This window comes from Tursiops truncatus, chromosome 2 (genome assembly GCF_011762595.2).
Source record: "Tursiops truncatus isolate mTurTru1 chromosome 2, mTurTru1.mat.Y, whole genome shotgun sequence".
NCBI lineage: Eukaryota > Metazoa > Chordata > Mammalia > Artiodactyla > Delphinidae > Tursiops > Tursiops truncatus.
In genome coordinates this window covers 162,107,306-162,127,095 of record NC_047035.1, presented here as the reverse complement: position 1 = coordinate 162,127,095, position 19,790 = coordinate 162,107,306, and the positions used below count along the sequence as shown (strand labels likewise).

Below are 19,790 nucleotides of genomic sequence, written 5' to 3'. Positions count from 1 at the left end.
CCAACCGAGAACGATACAAGGAAGGGGATTCTGGATAACTAGTTCTAGCCTTGGGAGGGAGTGTTGATGGAGCCCAGTTGAGTACAGACAATCGAGCACAGCAAGGGAGGGGTAAGGATTTAAGAAATTAATGTGTTTAAAGTGTTTAGAACAGTGCCTGGCACGTGGGACACTCGGCGTGACTGTAGGATACATGCAAAAGATGTGGCCTTATGAAACAGGAGTAGAAAGATTATAAGGGGAGAATAAGCTGAGATTAAAAGACAATGAAATGAGGTGAAAATACAACCTGAGGGAGAAAGTGAACATGGTGAGATAAGGAAGAAATTCAATGACAGATTTTGATGGAATTAAAATCTTTTTTTTTTTACATCTTTATTGGAGTATAATTGCTTTACAATGGTGTGTTAGTTTCTGCTTAATAACAAAGTGAATCAGTTATACATATACATATGTTCCCATATCTCTTCCCTCTTGCGTGTCCCTCCCTCCCACGATAGAATTAAAATCTTTAAAAAAAAGTTTAACTATAGTTGATTTGCAATATTGTGTTAGTTTCAGGTGATAAAATTAAAATCTTTATTGGAGGCAAAAAAGAACAGATTTGACACTGCAGAAAAACATATGAAATGGAGGCTGCATTTGGAGTCTCTAGGTTCAGTAACAGAAATCCATCTCATGTTAGCTCAAGTGAAAAACGAGAATTTATTGGTTTGGGTAACTGGGAAATTCAAGCTACCTTCAGGCATAACTGGCTCCAAAGGCCCCACAGTGTCACGAGGACCCTCCTTCTCTTCCCATCTATTGGCTCCGCTTGCTTCTGTATGACTTCACTTGCAGACAGACTCTGTCTAGGTGGTCTCAAGGCTGGTGTTTCCAAAATTAAATCATCCTCACAGCAACTGATCCCAGAGGAAAGGACAGCAGTTCTTTCTTCCCCCAGCCTCAGATCCATCAGTGACCCTGGCCTTGCTTGGTTATGTGTCTGCCCTCGATTTAATCATGGTTTCCCAAGGGTTGGGGTATCTGATTGGACAACCTGTCACATGGCCACTCCTGTCACTAGGCAGGAAGGCTGCTTTTGATGGCCCCGCTAGATCCCGTGGAGTGAGGGAGAGGCAGTTTCCAAATAAATAATGCTGCTAGGCAGATTTTTAAAAAATTAACACATGTCCACTACGAAGGAATAATTTAGGAAAATGATCCAGATATGTGGAAAAGGGCAAGGAAGTAAATTCAGTGGGGAAAAAAAAGGCGGAAGGAAGAGATCAAGCATGTACAGTAATAATTCTAGGTGCTCCTGAGGAAGAAACCGTAACTAGTCTTTGTGAAAATATTTATACTACTAAAAAGATAAAGCAGTTTATCTTGAGTGCAAAATAAATGTATAAAAATGATAATGATTGTATTTTCCTGTATAGGACCTATAGTAGATAAGGATGAAACTTCACTGAAAGCTAAAATAAAAGATTTAAAGAAATGTAGAAATATACCTTCTCCTGTGAACAGACTGAAATCTTGTTGAGATATTATTTTTCCCTACGTTGTTTGGTAGGTTTAGTGCAGTGCCCATTAAAATTCCATTTGTTTCCTATGTGGAACTTACTAGGATTATTCTAATGTTCATTAGTGAGAATAACTAGTTTAAAATTAAGAAAAAGTTTGAAATAGAAGAGTCATAAAGGGAACTTGGTTTAATGGATATAAATCGTTATAGTCATACATTTAAGAAATGTGTGAGTGAGACAGTGAATGTTAAGTCCTTAATATGGTAGCTGGTACATAATAAATGGCCTAAAATGACAATTATTATTACTGTTATTACTATTATTTCTCCTCTTTCTTCCCTCCCCCTTTCACTTCTCCTCCCTCCGCCTTCTTTTTCATTCTCTTACTCTGAGGACACGATAGGGAAGAAAACATTAAATAAAACGAGGCAAAATCAGTCATTGACCCTCAGGCCTGCACCTCTCCTGGGTTGATTTTCAGGAATTTTCAGAGATTTTCAGGAATCTCTGTCTTTCTTCTTATTCAAAACAGTTTTTTATAGAACACCATCTCGTCTTGAGAAGACTGCCTGGAGAATGGGGTCCCATCTGTCGTCGTTGTCTCAACACAGCGAGCATTTAGGGTTTGGATTATTCAGAAAAAAAAGAGTGTATGTGTGTTTGCCCTTCCTCTGACAAACCTCTCTTCCACTGTAACATTTTTATTCTTCCTCAGTTGTGACGGCCTGAGGAAGGGAGCAAACACATGTTGCAGACATTTGAGAAATGTCAGATGAGCTTCCCTTGGCCCTAAGTAACAGGTTAGGTGGAGGAAGATGCCTAATCTGCTCGGGTAACCTTGTTTCCGATGTTCAGACATCCTTGCAGCTAGCGAAAATCAGGAGCTTGCCGCTCTCCATGTCCCTCAGCGTCAGCCCCCGTTCCTGTGGGATGACCTCAAGCCTTGATATTCTGGGAGATCGGTAGAGACAGGCTCCTGGGCTTTTCTCCTGTGTGGCTCTGTGGTGTCCGCTTGTTTGAATGTGCAGCTCATGTCAATCTTAATATTTGTTTTGAGTCACATATGCTGGCCTCTAATTTGCAATTTACATGGATGATGGGGCCCTATTCATTGTCCCGCTCCCGCCGCCTTTGTGCTGTTCACCTCTCTTCACGCAGCCATTAGGCTGAACAGCATATAATTAGGTAACCCATGTAAAGCATAGATTTCTGAAAGGTTGCAGCTCTTTTCAAAAAGTAAGGGTTTACATTTTTACCCTCGTTCTTTTCTAAACAAAAAGACATCCCCCCTACGGCTTTCATCTGAATGTAGTAACTTAGAAACAGTTAGTCTTGTAGGTGGGTAATAATTTTGGTTTGTTTTCACCTGAGAGTCCGTTTTTGTTGACACAGTTTGTGTTTAACTTGGTGCAGGCTGAGGTTGATTGGCCATTGTTGGTAGATGAGTGCGTTGCTTTTTGAAACCAGCCAAAAGTGGCTTATTTTAAATCCCTGAAGATTTTAAACTCACCCAACAAAATAACTCAGTTTTCAGATTATTTTTGTTTCTTTTGCTACTGGTGTGCACAAAACCTACTTAAAATTGCTTAACGTAAAGCCTGTGAAAATGCAAGTAGTGAAGGAAACAGATGTTCTTGCCAAAATTACGCTAATTATATTTAAGCTGTGTTCACTTGTCAGACAGGTTCATGATTATAAACATAGTTTAAAAAGTAGTGGGTGGGGCTTCCCTGGTGGCGCAGTGGTTGAGAGTCCGCCTGCCGATGCAGGGGACATGGGTTCGTGCCCCGGTCCGGGAAGATCCCACATGCCGTGGAGCGGCTGGGCCCGTGAGCCATGGCCGCTGAGCCTGCGCGTCCAGAGCCTGTGCTCCACAACGGGAGAGGCCACAACAGTGAGAGGCCCGTGTACCACAAAAAAAAAAAAAAAAAAGTAGTGGGTGGTGAGGCCAATGCAAGCTCTTTTTTTTTAAAAAAAATTAATTAATTTATTTGGCTGCGTCAGGTCTTAGTTGTGGCACACGGGATCTAGGTTCCCTAACCAGGGATTGAACCCGGGCCCTCTGCATTGGGAGCGCGGAGCCTTAGCCACTGGACCACCAGGGAAGTCCCCGTGCAAGCTCTTAAATAGAAGTATATATACATATACTTCATTGAAATAAAATCATACAATGCATTAGGGATCCTATGAGAGTTTTAATGCATTATCGTTTCTTACATCTGATATTATTTTTGAAAGAAATAAAAATGTACCAATTTTTTTTAACGCTGCAAGGTTGAAAGGAAAATAACAAGATACATTGATATTATCCAGAGCACTGATTCATAGTGGTCAACTGGGGAATTCATTAAAATGCAGATTCTTGGGCCCCATTTACCAAAATTCTGTTACAGAGGTTTGAGGATGGATCTCAGGAATCTAAAAATTTTAATAAGTACCCCAGATGATGCTATTGCAGAAAGCTTGCAGGCAACGTTAGAAATACTTGTTTTGTACAAATGCAATAATTGTGCATTTTGTATAGATGTTCAGTTGTACATTTCTGCGTTCTACCTTTTACATCTTGAAAAAGTGAAGATGGGTTTTAAAGGTGACTGTTACTACACGCTTTGCATTATACATTTAATAGAATCTAATGTAATGGACAAGTTGACTAGCCATCCACTGGTGAATTTGCCACATAGAACTCCATCTGGCAAATAGATAAATATTTCTTCAGCTCATGACCGATCTCAGGAAATAGAGAAGCAGGTAGGCAGTGAGATGTTTGCCCATCAGGGATTATATGAGTTGGCTTCTGGTCTCTCCTCTCATTTGTCAGTCAAGTTAATGTAAATGACCACTGTCATCTAAAGTATGTTTGGCAAAACTTATATATATTTTTCTCTTTAAATCTCTATTTTCCACACGTTGGTTTGATTGTATCTAATGTGTATTCAGAGGATGAATATTCCTTAATGTGGATCCTTTTATTGTTGGAGGATCAAGTCATTGCAGTGATATTTACTAGAATAAAACTATCAGTACCCATCACTAGGCCTCCCACATAAGGGGCATTTGAAGAGTCCAATCAGAAAAGGAAGATAAAGGTGTGGTTGGGAGGGTGAAAAAGCTGGAGAGTTGCAGAGTTTCACATACCCTCACCCCAGGAAATGATTTTCCATATTCGTGTGCTGGAGCTTATCCTGTATCCCCTAGGGGTCAAGACTGTGTGGTAGACAAGTTAACGCCCTTGGTGAGGATATTCTGTATGTGAATATGCACACATATACTTACACAGAATGACATGCTTATAAGGATGGTATATGTAAAATCTTATAAGATCGACTCTGTGCCAAGGTCTTGGGATTATATTTTTTATGTTGTATAAATTCAGTTCATATGCAATAATGTTAGTGAGGCATTGGCATAGTAAAAAGAGAATATAGTTATCCAAATAAATGTGGCACATAAAAATTAAAAAAAAAAACAACTTAGGGTCAGTGGCTTTCTTAGAAGATTATGGCAAGGATAAACTGTGTTATGGACCTTAAGGCTAGCAGCTATATGAAACTACTCATTTCTGTTTTCTCTTTTTCAATCAAAACTGTCTCTTTGATCAGATTTTTTATAGGAAAGATGTGCAGGACACCCATGTGTATAGTGCGGAGCTTGACAGACCAGACATCAAGATGGCGACACAGATCTCCAAGATCATAAGCAATGTAATCTCTCTTTCTTATCTTGAGCAGAATTGATTTCTCATTTTTGCAGGAGACAAAGTGGCTTTGGTTGTTGGATGGTTAATTTAGTTAGTGAAATTAATCAATCTGAATTAATGGCATCTCAATTTTTTCATCTGAATTATCCATTTCACTATGTACATTATTTGGATATGTGCAGAAACTGATCAGACTTGACTTGACCATGGCTCTGTTGTCATGCTTTAAAAAAAAATAAGTACTATTCAGACATAAGATAATATTCAAATGTCTGAGCCTGAGAATCAAGTTTGTCATTCGTCTGGTCCCATAGTATCTCTCACCTTGTCCCAAAGAACTTCACTTGGCCTTGTTTCCATCTTGTTGCTGTTAATTGTGCAGGTTCTCTTTGGTCAGCATTTACCAATGCACATTGCCTATACATCATGGCTGTTTTTTTCCTTTTTCTTTTTTTTTGCTGTACGCGAGCCTCTCACTGCTGTGGCCTCTCCCATTGCGGAGCACAGGCTCCGGACGCACAGGCTCAGCGGCCATGGCTCACGGGCCCAGCCGCTCCGCGGCATGTGGGATCTTCCCGGACCGGGGCACGAACCCGTGTCCCCTGCATCGGCAGGCGGACTCTCAACCACTGCGCCACCAGGGAAGCCCATCATGCTTGTTTTTATCTTCCCTAAGACATCCTTCTTGGTTAATACCGTTTTACTTAAACATACCTTACATACTGATTAAAAATGATTACTTAACTTGAACCAAATATTTGAGTAACATAGGCTATACTCACCTTAAAAAATCAATAATTATTTACTAAATTCAACTGCATGTTAACCAAACAGTGTTAGATCAGTTCCTAAGACTAAACAAAGCCGGAAGACATCTGTATGCAGAATGCAGGGTCTCAATTATCTAGAAATTTCTCCTGGATAAAATAAACACAATGATGGTGATGACTGGATTCATGGACTCAAACTTAGTAATTATTTTACTACAAAAAAGTTGTTCTTATAAAATCAGTTCCTTCTTAGCAGTCAGCATTTTAGTATTTGGTGAGTTGTAAGGATCATTTTTTATGGACTGAGGGTCAATTTTATTTTGGCTATTATCAATGTAATTTTTCATTGGAAAGTAGAAATATTCAACATTCTCTTATCTATTCATTTTAGGCTGAATACAAGAAAGGGCAAGGAGTAATGAATAAAGAGCCCGCTGTAATTGGAAGACCAGATTTTGAACATGCTGTGGAAGCTTCTAAACTTTCTAGTCAAGTAAGAGTCTAGTGATGATTCCACAATGATTTTATTCAGAGAGTTTGTCTCTAGCAGCACTGGAAGATATTTTACTCTAGGTAATGTCTTTAATTGCAAGAATACGTAAAGATAATGTTTCTGTAACCATGTCAGATAGGATTACAATAATTGTAAATTTCAGTAAGGGATAAAATAAGTCCAATTTTAAGCATAAAACTAAGTTTTCTTTTCTCCTGGCTCAAATTCTAACCTTTTTGTATGAGTTCAGCCATGTTGTCACATTTCCTAGGATTTCTAGAATTTAGCAAGAGTCATATCAATTAGATTAGAAGAAGAATTAAATTTCTATCTCTACACGCATACACAGAACTTTTAACTTAGTAAGAAAAATAGCAATTTTCTCAATTTTTAAATGTTTTAATCACAAAGTAAAAAAGAGGTAATGTGAATGAAGAGAACATTGAAATCATAAAAAGGATCTGGAAAAGTGTAAAGACATGCCATATCTTTGACTGAACGTCTCAATAGATAAAAATTTCAGTTTTCCCAAAATTAATATATAAATGTCATGCAATTTCAATTAGAATCCAACAGTTTTTTTGAAGTATGGGTAAATGATCTTAGAGTTTGAATGGAAAGGAAATGCCTGAGAATAGCCTTTAAAAGTATGAAAGTGAAGACCAGTGAAGGAGAACTTAAGTTGTGAGTTACCATAACATAGTATAAAACCACTGAAATTAAATCAATATGGGATTGATATAGTAAGAGATAAAATAATCAGTAGGATAGACTAGGGAATCCTGAAATAGGTTCCAATGTGTATAAGAATTTAATATATGATAAAAGTGTTGGTTCAAGTCAGTGGGAAAAAGTTGTATTAGTTAATAAACGGTGCTGACATAACTGGCCATCCATCTGGGTAAAAGTAAAATGGGACCTGAATCTTAAACCATCTACAAAATGAATTCCAGATGGATTAAAGATGTGAATGTAAACCAAAAAAATATTTTAAACCTTAAAAGAAAATCCAAGAGACTGTATATACCACATAGGGATAACAGAGTTCTTAAAACTGGAGAACCAGAAGCTATAAAATAATAGTTAGACATGCTTGACTATATAAAAATTAACAACTCTTGTAATGGAAAAAGGAAACATTTGCAAAGTCAATGATAACAAACAGTAATTTTTATGCATGTGTAGTGTTTTCAACTTTGAAAATGTCCATTGCTCAACTTGCAAAAGTCTTAATTCGATTATACTTCAAAATGGAGAGATGTAAAAGAGGAAAGCTGTAAAATCTAACTGAAGATCATAAAATACTATCTGAAAAAATGAGAAGACCTACTATGTTCTTAGCTTTGGAGGGCCTGAGAAGGGCCGTGACTCCAAGCTCTTCTCAGCCCAAATAACACTCAATTGAAGAGCAGGGAATATTGGCACAGACCTGGCAACTCTTGCGGTATCGCTTTAGATTTTCTGACTTCTTACAATTTCAGCCTTTTCTGGGGGCAAAGAGTTCCTATCGGTTGTGTAGGAGAAGCGGCAGGTTCTATAAAAGCAGTACAGTTTGGCTGAGTAATTAAGAAAATGGGCTGTGGACCTGGACCCTGAGTTCCTGGTCCTGCCCCCGGCTCACTGAGTGACTTTGGACAGATGGCTTAATTTCTCCATCTGCAGTTTCCTGGCCCGTAAAATGGCATGGCAGCAATACTGCTTCTTAGGGTTGTTGTGAGGATTAAATGAATTACTGGGAGCAGCTTAAAACACTGCCTGGCCCATAGAAACACTGCATCATTTCCCAGGAATAATTTTACTGTAGCTATTCAGAATAGTTTTCTACTCTGCATTTTTTACATGAATTCATGCACAAAATGAAGCAGAAATAGTTGACTGGTCCTTAGATTCTGGTCTTAAATTCATTCCTTTACAATCTTATTTGAGAGTCCTTAGAAGAAAATTTTAGTATTTGAGTTTTTATTTTCACATTTCAAATGCAGTCACCAAAAATCCTACCATTTGATCCTACCTGGGTTCTTAGGCAGACTTAAAAAAAAAAAAAAATCTCAAATCATTTAATAACTGAATTATCAGATACCTAAGCAGATTGTAATTTGCAAGTTACATTATATCTGTCATCTTTGTTTTTTTATGACATTTTTGCTGATCTCACAGTGTACAAACGCATTAGAAAAGGGAAAAACTGGGCAGATGAATATATAGGACTTCTGGAATGAACTTGGTATGTTCATTTATATTTTCAGGTGCATTGATTAGAAATAAAGGCAGAAAGTGTAGTTTCTTATTTTTATTGACAACTTTGGAGATCATGTATTCTCTTGCTCCTAAGCTAATGAGATTGTGAATATAGGAGCCCACGAAGGCAAGTAGATACGTAGAAGGGAAATAATTTAGGAATGCAGTAAGCTGGGAAGCTAGGGGCAGGATGCAAGATGCAGAACAGAAAGAGTAAGAGAGCACCCGGATTGTGAGAGGGAAGGCGATGACGGGGCAGTGCCCATGGTGTGGAGAGATAAGACACCCCAGATGAATAGACAGAAAGAGAAAGCGAGAGGGCACAATTCTCCCATTTTACCTGGAAATTGAGCTCTGTGGGATTGAACCCGGAAAAAGTAATGGAAACAAAACTCTTCCTATGTTAACTTGTACAATAGCTTTGCTCCCATAGTTGTAAAGTCTAGGAGGCACATAAAATTATGGTCAAGTAATTAAAAGAAAATCAGTGAAAAGTGAAAGTGAAATCTCATGTGCTAAGATAAAGAGATGGGTGTATTTATAAGTATCTCAGATATCAGGGCAGTAATTATTGAAGTCATCATCTTAAAAAAGTTCTTCTAAGAGTTGGTTATTTTGTTTTCATATTCACAGGTCATCTTAATTTATGAATTCGAATTTGTCTATGTGATGAATGGAATTCCTTTAGTTTTATAATATCAAAGAAAATTTTGTATTTATAGTAATTAGTGTTTCTTCTAAAACTGCATTTGATGTATTGGTAAGAGAGGGTTTTAAACCTAAAATTACTAATCAGATTGATGTTAAAATTTAATAGTAAGTATTGTCCTTAACTTGTAAAGGGGTATTAACTGGTTTGGAGAATCTCCCGTTCTCCCTTCTGGGCAAGCACTCTCCCTTCCAACCTCCTTCCACCCAACTTTTGGCTTAAATGTCACGTCTTTGACTTGCTGATTTAAATTATATTGCTCTGTTCCCCTTTATCCTGTTTTTCTTTATAGTTCTTAACACAATGTATATTCGTCATATAAATGTATATGTGTGTGTTTTAAACATCTATTCACTACCACTCAGCAGGCTCTGTGGGGACAGGGTTTAATGGCGTTCATGGTACAGATTAGGCTTTCAAGCATTACATAGAGACTGATTAAACAAATTTCTCTAGATCATTCACATTTGGTTCAAAGTCAGTAAGGTATTATTTTATTATGAAAATGAGGGCAGAGTATATTTTGGGTAAAATTCAGACTTAAACACATGGATTTTATGATGAATTCTACATAAAAATCCGCTCTTACTCTCTTCCTCAACAGCTTTTAGTTCAGTTTCATCCAAAATTGGAGGGCATTGATGCCCATGGATGTGTGGCATTGTGTTGTTGTTTACTTTTCACTTTCCCTGATAATCAAGTGCACTTATCCAGTTTTCCACTTCTTTCCTGGCATGTGTTTCTATGACTATGATGAAAGGCTTTCGTTCAGGGTCTGCTTTTTGCCTGCTTTTCTGGCACTTTGTGAAACCGAGCCGCAGGTGATGTCACCAAGCCCAGCACTCCTTGTGCTGAAAGCTTGAACTACGGAGATCGGAAGCCAGGCTTTGATTGTTGAAACACAGCCCTGTTCAGATGCGGTTATGAGGAACTAGCTTAAGTTCTGTCATTGCGGTTGAACAGTTCTAGTGTTTTTCTGTAGTGTGTACCTCTGAAAGTTCTGCTAAGTCTGTTAAAATTCTTTATAAAGCTTTTAGGAGTTTCAGCCCATATACCTAACCTATATTTTTTAAAAAGTTGGTAGTCATTAACTTTTAGATATGATATTCATAATGTGAGTAAAATCAGTCACAGGTATAACTTTTCATTTGTTTCCAGTGATTGATTTAGGTGTAAGGGGTAACACTGTGCCTTAAAACCATAGCAAAGTCACCCAACACCTATTTCCTCTTGTCTCAAATGGTCTTAAAACTGGAAGGAAGATACTTTGTTCCATGCTTGAGTCACCCATTATAATGAAAGGAAAGCATTACCCTGATCCCTTAGCAGAAGCGAGTGTGCGTGAGCAGGTGGACACTCAGATGTGTGAACTGTGGGTTAAAAGTAGGATAGAATGTTCGGTGTGTATGTGAAGTTAGTGAGTGAACCAGTGAGTGAACCAAACTACTTGGCTATTTTCTTAGTTCATTTATGTGCAAACCTTACAGCAAGATAAGAAACAGTTGGTACCAGTGTCTGGTAAATATACTTTTTATGTAATTCAGTTATTTTACTTTCTGGTTAATTAATGAGGGAAATTCTTGCATTTTTGTTCTTTAGGTATCTTTTAAATCAGATCACACGGAGTTCTGAAGGTTAAAATAAGATAAATTTCACAACACTTCGCTTATTATTAAACTCATTAGAAGTACATGAATGACAGATATACTTTAAATAATTAATCTCATGCTACAGAAATAACCTGGAAAGGTTAGACAGCATTTTAAAATTCAAATTTTAGGGTGTGTAGCCCAATGCATAACGGTGGTAGAAATCTTTAAGAATAAAGTTCTTATAAAGATCTATTACACGGCTATTGCAAAATTTGGAGACACCATGAAAGTTACCTGGTCCTGCTTTTCAATGAAACAATCCCTTCTCAGTGTAATCCATCCACTTATTCATTCAAACAAAACAGTTACTGAACCAGATATTACATGCCAGACACTATGCTTGGGGGTTAGATTTTCAAGGGTGAACAGAACAGATATAGCCCATGCCTTCACCAAGCTCAGGGTCTAATGGGGAAGACCAACACCAGAGACAGTTTTGCAGGTAATTGCAGCAATGTGTGTTGAGTGACCAGGTAGATTTGGGGTGCTTCAAAAATATATCAGCAGTAAATATTATAGTTTAGAGGGTCAGAGAGGGCTTTCAGAAAGAAGTTACATTTGGGCAGATGCAAGATGTGTAGAAATTTTTCAGGTGAACATTGGGAGGAGGTAGGAAGCAGTGATTTGAAGCAGGAAAGCAGAAGGGGAAAACAGAACTGGAAAGCTGTCCCACTGGTGGGCGGCTCAGCTGATAGAACATTTTCCTTATAACCAGCAGAAATCTCGTTGGCTACAACTCCTACCCATCAATACGAGCTTTACCTTTTGTACTAGAACAAATGCTATTTTTCTGTTTTTGCAAATGTTTGAAGACAGTTACCGCCTGATTCCCAAATCTCTTCAGTATAGAACTCTTCAGCATAATAAGTGATGTAGAGTATGCGTTAGATAAATAATTCTTGAATGAATGAGTAAAAGTCTGGCAGGAACTATAAAGTATGATACAGATGTAATATGTTATTTTTATATCTATTGTTTTTCATTTCCTTTTGCATTTTTTTCTTCCTAATAGGATGTTGTTCAAGCCAATTTATCAATGACTGTGGAGGGTGTGTGTTGGGGGAACAGACTTGGGAAATTAGAGAAGTATTATATATAGTTCCAACACCTCCCTCAGGGTATGACTCATTCTGAGTCCTAATAGAGAGTTGATTGCTTATCATTTTCCCTTTAATTTATATGTTTCTTTAATAAACATATATTAAGTGCCAAATCCATTCAAAGCACTAGTGTGTCAGGCACTAGGGATACAAAAATGAATAAAAATCTACTTCTTGCTCACTGTCTAATGGGAGAGCAGACATACACAGATAATTCAAATATGTCCAAAACTTAGAAAATAGTCTAACCTTATATTTCCAGGGAAAACTCACCTTTAATAATAGGTTAGTATTACTAAAAGTGTGTCTTGTAAAACGTCAGGTGAAAAAATGCAGGGTTCTGTTTGTATTGAAGTATTTAAATCTAGTCAATTAATCCAGCTGAGCAGTGCTGGCTTCCATCAAGTTTTCTTTCAATTATTCATATTCTTCAACCTCGGACATCGTGAGTGTCTTAGTTATGTATTAGCTAAATGGCAAAAATAGGTCATATCATCCTTGAGCACGGAGAGCCCATCAGACTGCCTTTGTACCCCCTGTAGTTCTCAGCACAGTTACACTAGGAGCAGACACAGCACGGAGGGGGGTGTTACTTGGAAATTAATCTGACGCAGAGGGGACAGCATACGGAAGGCCAGAGAGGGGCACATGCTGCATGTTCAAGGAACTTCAGAACACGAGGATGGCCAGAGGACAGAAATTAAAGGGGAGATTGGAGAGCTGGGAATGCCAGGTCCCACTGAACCTTGTAGCCATGTCTGGGATCCTGGTCTTCATGCTAAGCCCAATAAGAAGTGAGTTTAAGCATGTATGTGACTTGATCAGGTTTGCTTTTGGAAGACATTACTGACTCCAAGCCTGATGGAGTGTGTCAGGGTCGTATCAGCATTCCCAACCTCAGGTAGGAACTCATCCTAACTCATAGTAGGAACCCAGTGCAGGCTCAACGTTTAATGAATAGAGGAAGGAAGGAATCATTACAGTGTAGATTGATTATTGTTTTTCAGAAATTATGCATTTACTTGGAAAGAGTAAATGCTGCCAGGTTATCTAACAGATGAGAATGTGTCAGGTTAATTTCCAAGTAACACTTCCTTCCATGTTGCCTCTGGGCTTAGTGTAATTGTGCTGGGAACCCCAGGGGTGGGTAAAAAGACAGTATGGTGGGCTTTCTGTGCTCAAGTTTTGCCTTTTAGCTAATACATAACTAAGATACTCATGGTGCCTGAGGTTGGGAACTGTGAATAACTGACAGGAAATGATGCAAGCCCGTGTTAGATAGCAGAATCAGTTGATTAGATGGAAACAGCTACAGGCTGAGAGTGTTCACGGCCCTGTGGCATCAGGCAGCATGTTTTCCTCAGTAGGTGGAAAGTGTTGGTGAATCTGGCTGAATCAGGAGTGCCAGTCTAGGGAAAGTCAGTTCAGAGAATCTACTATCATCATTAAGTGAATACCTTTCAGGCACTAAAACCTAGAAGAGACAAAAACACAGCTAAGAATACTGTGGAAAATGCCGCAGCAGAGGAGTGCTGAGGAGTGGCATTGTGTGTTTAGGGGAGGACCAGGTAGGGAGACTCTTGGCTTTGGTGCCAGCTACTGTGGAAAGTAGTAAAGGAGGTCTAGATTTATTCCATTGGTGATGTTGGCCCTGATTTCAAGATAAAATAATTTTCAAAAATCAAAGTTTTTCTTGTTTTAGGGAGACCTTGCCTGTTAATTAGAATGAATGACATTTTGCTTGGATTTATAAGGTAAACTGAGTATCAGAAGTTATTATTAGCAAATGGAACTGCAACAGAAGATGTTCCCTGTGAACCATCTTGACATATTTTCCAAATGTGTTCCCACCAGGGTTTTCACAAGCTCCCACTCGTAGGTACGCGGCATGTGTCCCTGAGGGAGACCATCCCCCAATACACACTAGATTAAAAGAGGTAACATGAGCCATTCCCAAACTGCTTTTTTGTAAAGGTTTCTGCAAGGCAGAGCTTAGGATGTAGAATACAGGTGCATTCTGAATGTTGTAAGAAAACAAAATAGTGTAAGAATCATTATATAATAAAGAATATTACAAGAAGACAAAAGAGCTTACTTTTGCTTTTAAGATTTGTGCATCCTTTCCTGCCTACAGGAATAAAAGCGGATGTGAAATGAGACTAGCTATTTTTGTTTTATTTTTGTAAAGAATTTGTATATATATTCTAATTAATTATCATAACATACATTCACATATTTCTCTATTCATGGAGAAAAATATAGTTCTACACGGTAAGTTGATAATCCTTCTTTTGGTTGCCTTAAGACTACTTAAAAAAAAAAAATCCACAGTGAAGATTGGAGATGGTTCTGCCACTGAATACAATTGTGGAGTTAAAGCAGAGAAATGAAAAATGACATTAAATAGACCCAGGATGTTTCAGAAAATGTAATCCCTAACAATGAGGTTTTGAACAAATGGGAAATGATGAGAAAAGCCATGGTATGAGCTATGTCCTGCATTTGGAATAATTCTCTTAGGAAAATTAATATTCAAATTCTGAGATTTAGGACCCATTTTCTAAATGTGGTAGATGTTAAGACATTTGTGGTCTTGATTTCTAACTGATCATAAATGTTAGGAATGCAGAAGTGGAAACTGACATTTAAAAATCCCCAGATTTTAGTATATAATTCTTGTTAATAGGATTTGAGTTCATGCCTAATTGCATTTATGATCCATGTTCAAGTAGAGGTGTTTTTTAATTTAAAAAAACCCTTTATGCCTAATTAAGCTTTATACGGGGGTGGGGGAGTGTGGGAGGAAATACCAGGAATTTAAACTTTTGCTATCATACATTTTTAAGGTAGCTTTTATCTGATCTAATTAAAAATCAAACATGTTACTTTGAAAGCTTAAAGGTAAATGTGCTATTTAATTTATCCTTTTTGTTTCTTTTATGGAAGGTTAAATACAAAGAAAAATTTGATAATGAAATGAAGGATAAGAAACATCATTACAATCCTCTTGAAAGTGCTTCTTTTAGGCAAAGTCAGCTGGCCACTGCCCTGGCGAGTAATGTAAGTTACTTTCTGCCTCCTGACTTGTAATTCACAGAAGATTATTTTCAGTATATTTTGATTCTTGTTTTGTCGGACTTGGCTGTGTGGTACTTGTGATACTTAATCAAGATCATGTCATTTCCAAATAATTTTAGAAAAAGCTGAAGCATATTTTCCTGAAGCTTTTCTGAGAAAAATTTCATATGGTAATTTACTATTAATGGTTACTGATTACTAACTAATTAATAAGTAGGAACAATATTGCTAATAAAACTATTATAGCCGATCAAGAATAGAAATAGATTATATAGTTTTTCAGAAAAGTAGTGTGTCGTATCATAAATTAGTGATTATGACAATAGTTCACTCATGTAATTATGCATGAAATTGTGCATATTGTAAAGTATACCTGGTGCATAGTAGTTTATCATAAGGAAATTTCCAGAAATTGTACTTGAGATGGCTTACAATTTCTTTCTTATCCCTTATGTAAATTCTGTGAAATACCTCTTCGTAAGTTTTGTTTTCATTTCATGTCTTTAAAAATAAAGTTTCAATTTATAAGAAAAGATGTCTTAATTTTTTATGCGAATTAGGAAGAATATGAAAAAAGAAACATGGAAAGAAATCAATTACTTTGCTATAATTAAATGATGTATAGAGTACCTTTTTAAATGTTAAGTTTGACTATTGTTGAACTGTTGCTTTGTTAGAGCATTTAAACCTTTCAACTCCTGTCGTATCCTTGGGACTTGGTATATTTTATTTTCATTAATGTTTAGAAGGTATTGTAATTTGTGTTCATTACCCAGCTTTTGTTACCAGCAATTGAATTAGGTGTTTCTGTCTTTTAGGACCTTTGGGAATATCATAATGATTTATTTTTCTTATTTGATTATTTTTGTGTGTATACAAATGTAAAGCAAATAGAGTTGGGATATACTTAAAGGAACCTAGAGCACAGTACTGAAAGCTCAAGGTTTAGAATCAATTGCCTGGATTTGAATCTTGCTCCACCACTTAATATTATGCTTTCATCTTGGTGCCTCAGCTTCCTCATCTGTAAAATGGGGATATTTAAAGTATTTACCTACTAGGATTGTGGAGATTACTTAATACATATAAAGTGTTTAAACAGAAAAGTTTTTACTTGTTTACTTACACAGTAAGTGCTTGATGGTTTCTATTATTAACATTTTATTATTATTATTACTAATATTATTATGTTTCCAAAGCAACCGATTAAAGAGAAAAGAAACATTCTATATAGTAATAGGATGAAAACCACCAGAAGCTCTAAGATAGACACAAAATATAATAGAAAGATGGTGGTAATTTCTAAAGAGTAAAGTTTCTATTTTCTTCATTTTCTGCAAGCAGAATTTCTGTTAAAGTTACTTGATTCTGTTAACATCACCGTTTCTGACCAAGTAAACGAAAGGAGTTACCAAAATATTTTCAAGTCCCTGTAGTTTTCTTTTATCCATTCCGTAGTAAATGAGCACCATCTAGTGGCTCCTTGTAAATTCATTTGTCAATTTCCCGTTAAATAATACTTTGTTGTGTTTAAAATAATAATGGCCATAATGCAAAAGCGTAATATTTTCTTCTCCTAGATGGTATTTTGTTCCATGTTATTTTCATAGGTGAAGTACAAGAAAAACATTCAAAATATGCATGATCCAGTTTCAGATCTCCCAAACTTGTTTTTAAACCACGCTTTGAAAACCAGCAAAATGCTCAGCGGAGTAAGTGGTCGTTTGTTGACAACTGTAGGTGTGTGTCTCTGGAGCCGATGTGTCTGCAGTGCTCATGAGCGCACCTGCTTCCTTAGGCGACCCGGCCTTCACTCCTCCCTCAGTAACTCACTTAATGAAAAGTAGTGTCTTGCTTAAATTCCCACCCAGGCTGTCGCTTTACAAAGCTAGCTCTTTAATATCTCTTGAATACAAACTTTCTTGTTGAACAGCTACCCTTCCAAGTGTTTGTACGAGCGTCCTTTCTGTCTTTCTCCTTCCCCTTTCTTTCTCTGTAGTAGATTGAAGCCACTTGGAAGTCAGGGATCTTTTATTTTGTACAGGCCAGAGCAGAGTGTCTGGTATTCAGTAGATAGCATAAAAGTTATCTTAGTCTAAATTATATCTTCTCCAAAAATAAATATCAAGGGTGTTTGTGTTGATGCTATACTTTTACTCTTATGAAGGTTTCGATGTTTTCTTCAGCGCAACTAGGAGGAGAGGGTGATTTCCTCATGTCCTGATGAAAATATCTGTGTCCACTGCCAAGTGGTCCATTCCCTCAGAGCTCAGCTCCTACATGCTGTTTCCAGCACGCAGTGCGTCTGAACCCTGACTTCACTGGCTCTCATTCCTGATGACCCTGGCTCACCTGTGCCTGTATTTCCTACATCTCAGAATGGCCCACGGTGATGATGAACTCTAACTTGACCTCAAGTTATTTCTATGCCTATTTTAATAATTACTCAAAAATTATCCAAATTTATCATATATCTGCTTTGGATCAGGCACAGATTTGATGGAAAAGTATTGATATGTTGGCAAAGAATGTGAAAAAGCGAAAACAGTCATCTTCAAGAGATGTACCCATGGTCATGCATGAGAAAAATCTGTAGTCAAAACCTGGTTCCCAAACCATTAAATAATGAGATAACAGCTTCAGTTCAGGTTAAAAATGTCTACACTTGGCTTTGATATATTGAAGCTTCTGTTCATTACTTTGTAATCCTCTTTTCTTCTTGAAATGTAATCTGCGTGTAAATAATTTGTATTCACGGAGATTAATTAATTATTAATTATCACTGGTCTCTGGAGGAAAAGCAGTCCATTATTCTTTCCTGTCTGTTGAGCAGGGATGAAGGTTGGGAGACTGTCAGGCACAGAATTAGACTCAGTCCCTGGATGCTTAATTCATGCTGTCCTGCCATTTCAATGCTTATCCCCTGCTCCTCTGCACACATGCCTCTGTTCCTTGAGTGGCTCTGTTTCAGTTATACATTTTCTGCCACGACTCATAGGTATGCTTCTAAAAATCAATATGTTTCTGTGCTCTGAGCCTCTGCTTTCTTTATGTTTAGTCTTTGCTCATCCAGTTTGATCATTGCAGTAGCATTTGACCTGGGACTCTTTCTCATCCCTATTTCGGTTAACTTTCCTTAGGACACAAGGTTTCATGTGTAAATAAGCCAACAAAAATATCATGGTGGTAATTCAAAAATTTGGTAGCTAGAAAAAAGGCATGCCACTCATAGGCAATATTTCTTTTTAAAAATATTGACCTCGGGCTTCCGTGGTGGTGCAGTGGTTGAGAGTCCGCCTGCCGATGCAGGGGACACGGGTTCGTGCCCCAGTCCGGGAAGATCCCACATGCCGCGGAGCGGCTGGGCCCGTGAGCCATGGCCGCTGAGCCTGTGCGTCCAGAGCCTGTGCTCCACAACGGGAGAGGCCACAGCAGTGAGAGGCCCGTGTACCGCAAAAAAAAAAAAAAATTGACCTTTATTTTATAATAGTGGTGAAAAGCAATAATAGTAATTGTTTCTATTTTCTCTTCAACAGAGAAAACCCACCAAATTTGTATATTCCACTTGTTTTATATACCACTTATAAAGTTTAAACCTTCATTCAGGTTGCTTTTGCCTGGATTATAGATTTTTTTCCCGTTCAGTCATAGAATTGTGACTGAACAGTTACTTCATGGAAGAGAAAGTTTGAGCCAAAAAAGGTGTTACTCTGAAGTTTCTACTTATTAAAGTTGCACGATGTTACACTGGCTCGAATTTATTGTACATCAGAATTGCCTTCTTTTAAATTTTAATGTAAAGAGAATTGGGATTTTGTTGATTTATAAAGGCAACTTAATTTTAATAAAAGATTGAGTAAGGGAATGCTTAAACAGACATTCTGCCAGAATTAGTTGTCAGTTTGTTATAAATGGCTGTTTTTTTTAAAGACCTCTGAATGTCTTTGATATAAATCATAATTTTAAAAATTGTAGTGTGTAGAGTAAAATTCGTGCCTTATGAGTTTTTACAGCCATACGATTAAATTTTTGAGAGAACATTTTCCTTTGGAAAATAGAGCTCTATTAGCTTTCAGTTTCTTTTATAACTGCATAAATTAAAAATATATATATTGTGTTACTCTGTATAATTCCCACTAGGAGGCAACAGAGACTATTATATAAGAAAAAACAAGTATTGGTAACCTTTTACAGATCTTAGTTCAAATAGGGTGGTTTTGTTTTGGTTTTAAAATAGGAGTTTCTGAAATTCTCTGTAACTACAATAGATCATTGAGTTAGGGACAGTAGTTTTTGACCTTTTCTCAGTATATACCCGTTATCCCAGACTTTATTAGTTCTGGATTTTAACTTAGTAATGGAATGTATCCTAGCTTGTTACATTCAGTTCGTAACTATTTTATAAATATATATTATAAAATAACTTGTAATCAAATTATAACATCTCTAAGTATACTGTTATTCTTTGAAATTATCTTTTTTTAAAAAAGTTAGTAGAGAAGCCAAAATTTATTTAGAGATTGTTCTCTTGCGTCAAGATGT

General features: G+C 37.1%; 1 protein-coding gene across 3 annotated transcripts in view; it reads left to right on the top strand.

Annotated features, from left to right (window-relative positions):
• The window catches only part of LOC101333922 (nebulette), a 152,663-nt gene that overhangs the window by 69,977 nt on the left and 62,896 nt on the right, over nucleotides 1-19,790 (top strand). For all 3 annotated transcript variants that reach the window (XM_073801631.1, XM_073801630.1, XM_073801629.1), the window contains 4 exons: nucleotides 5,111-5,212; nucleotides 6,370-6,471; nucleotides 15,117-15,230; nucleotides 16,859-16,960. In XM_073801631.1, the coding sequence (XP_073657732.1) occupies nucleotides 5,111-5,212; nucleotides 6,370-6,471; nucleotides 15,117-15,230; nucleotides 16,859-16,960 (420 nt within the window). The remainder of the gene's footprint in view (nucleotides 1-5,110; nucleotides 5,213-6,369; nucleotides 6,472-15,116; nucleotides 15,231-16,858; nucleotides 16,961-19,790) is intronic.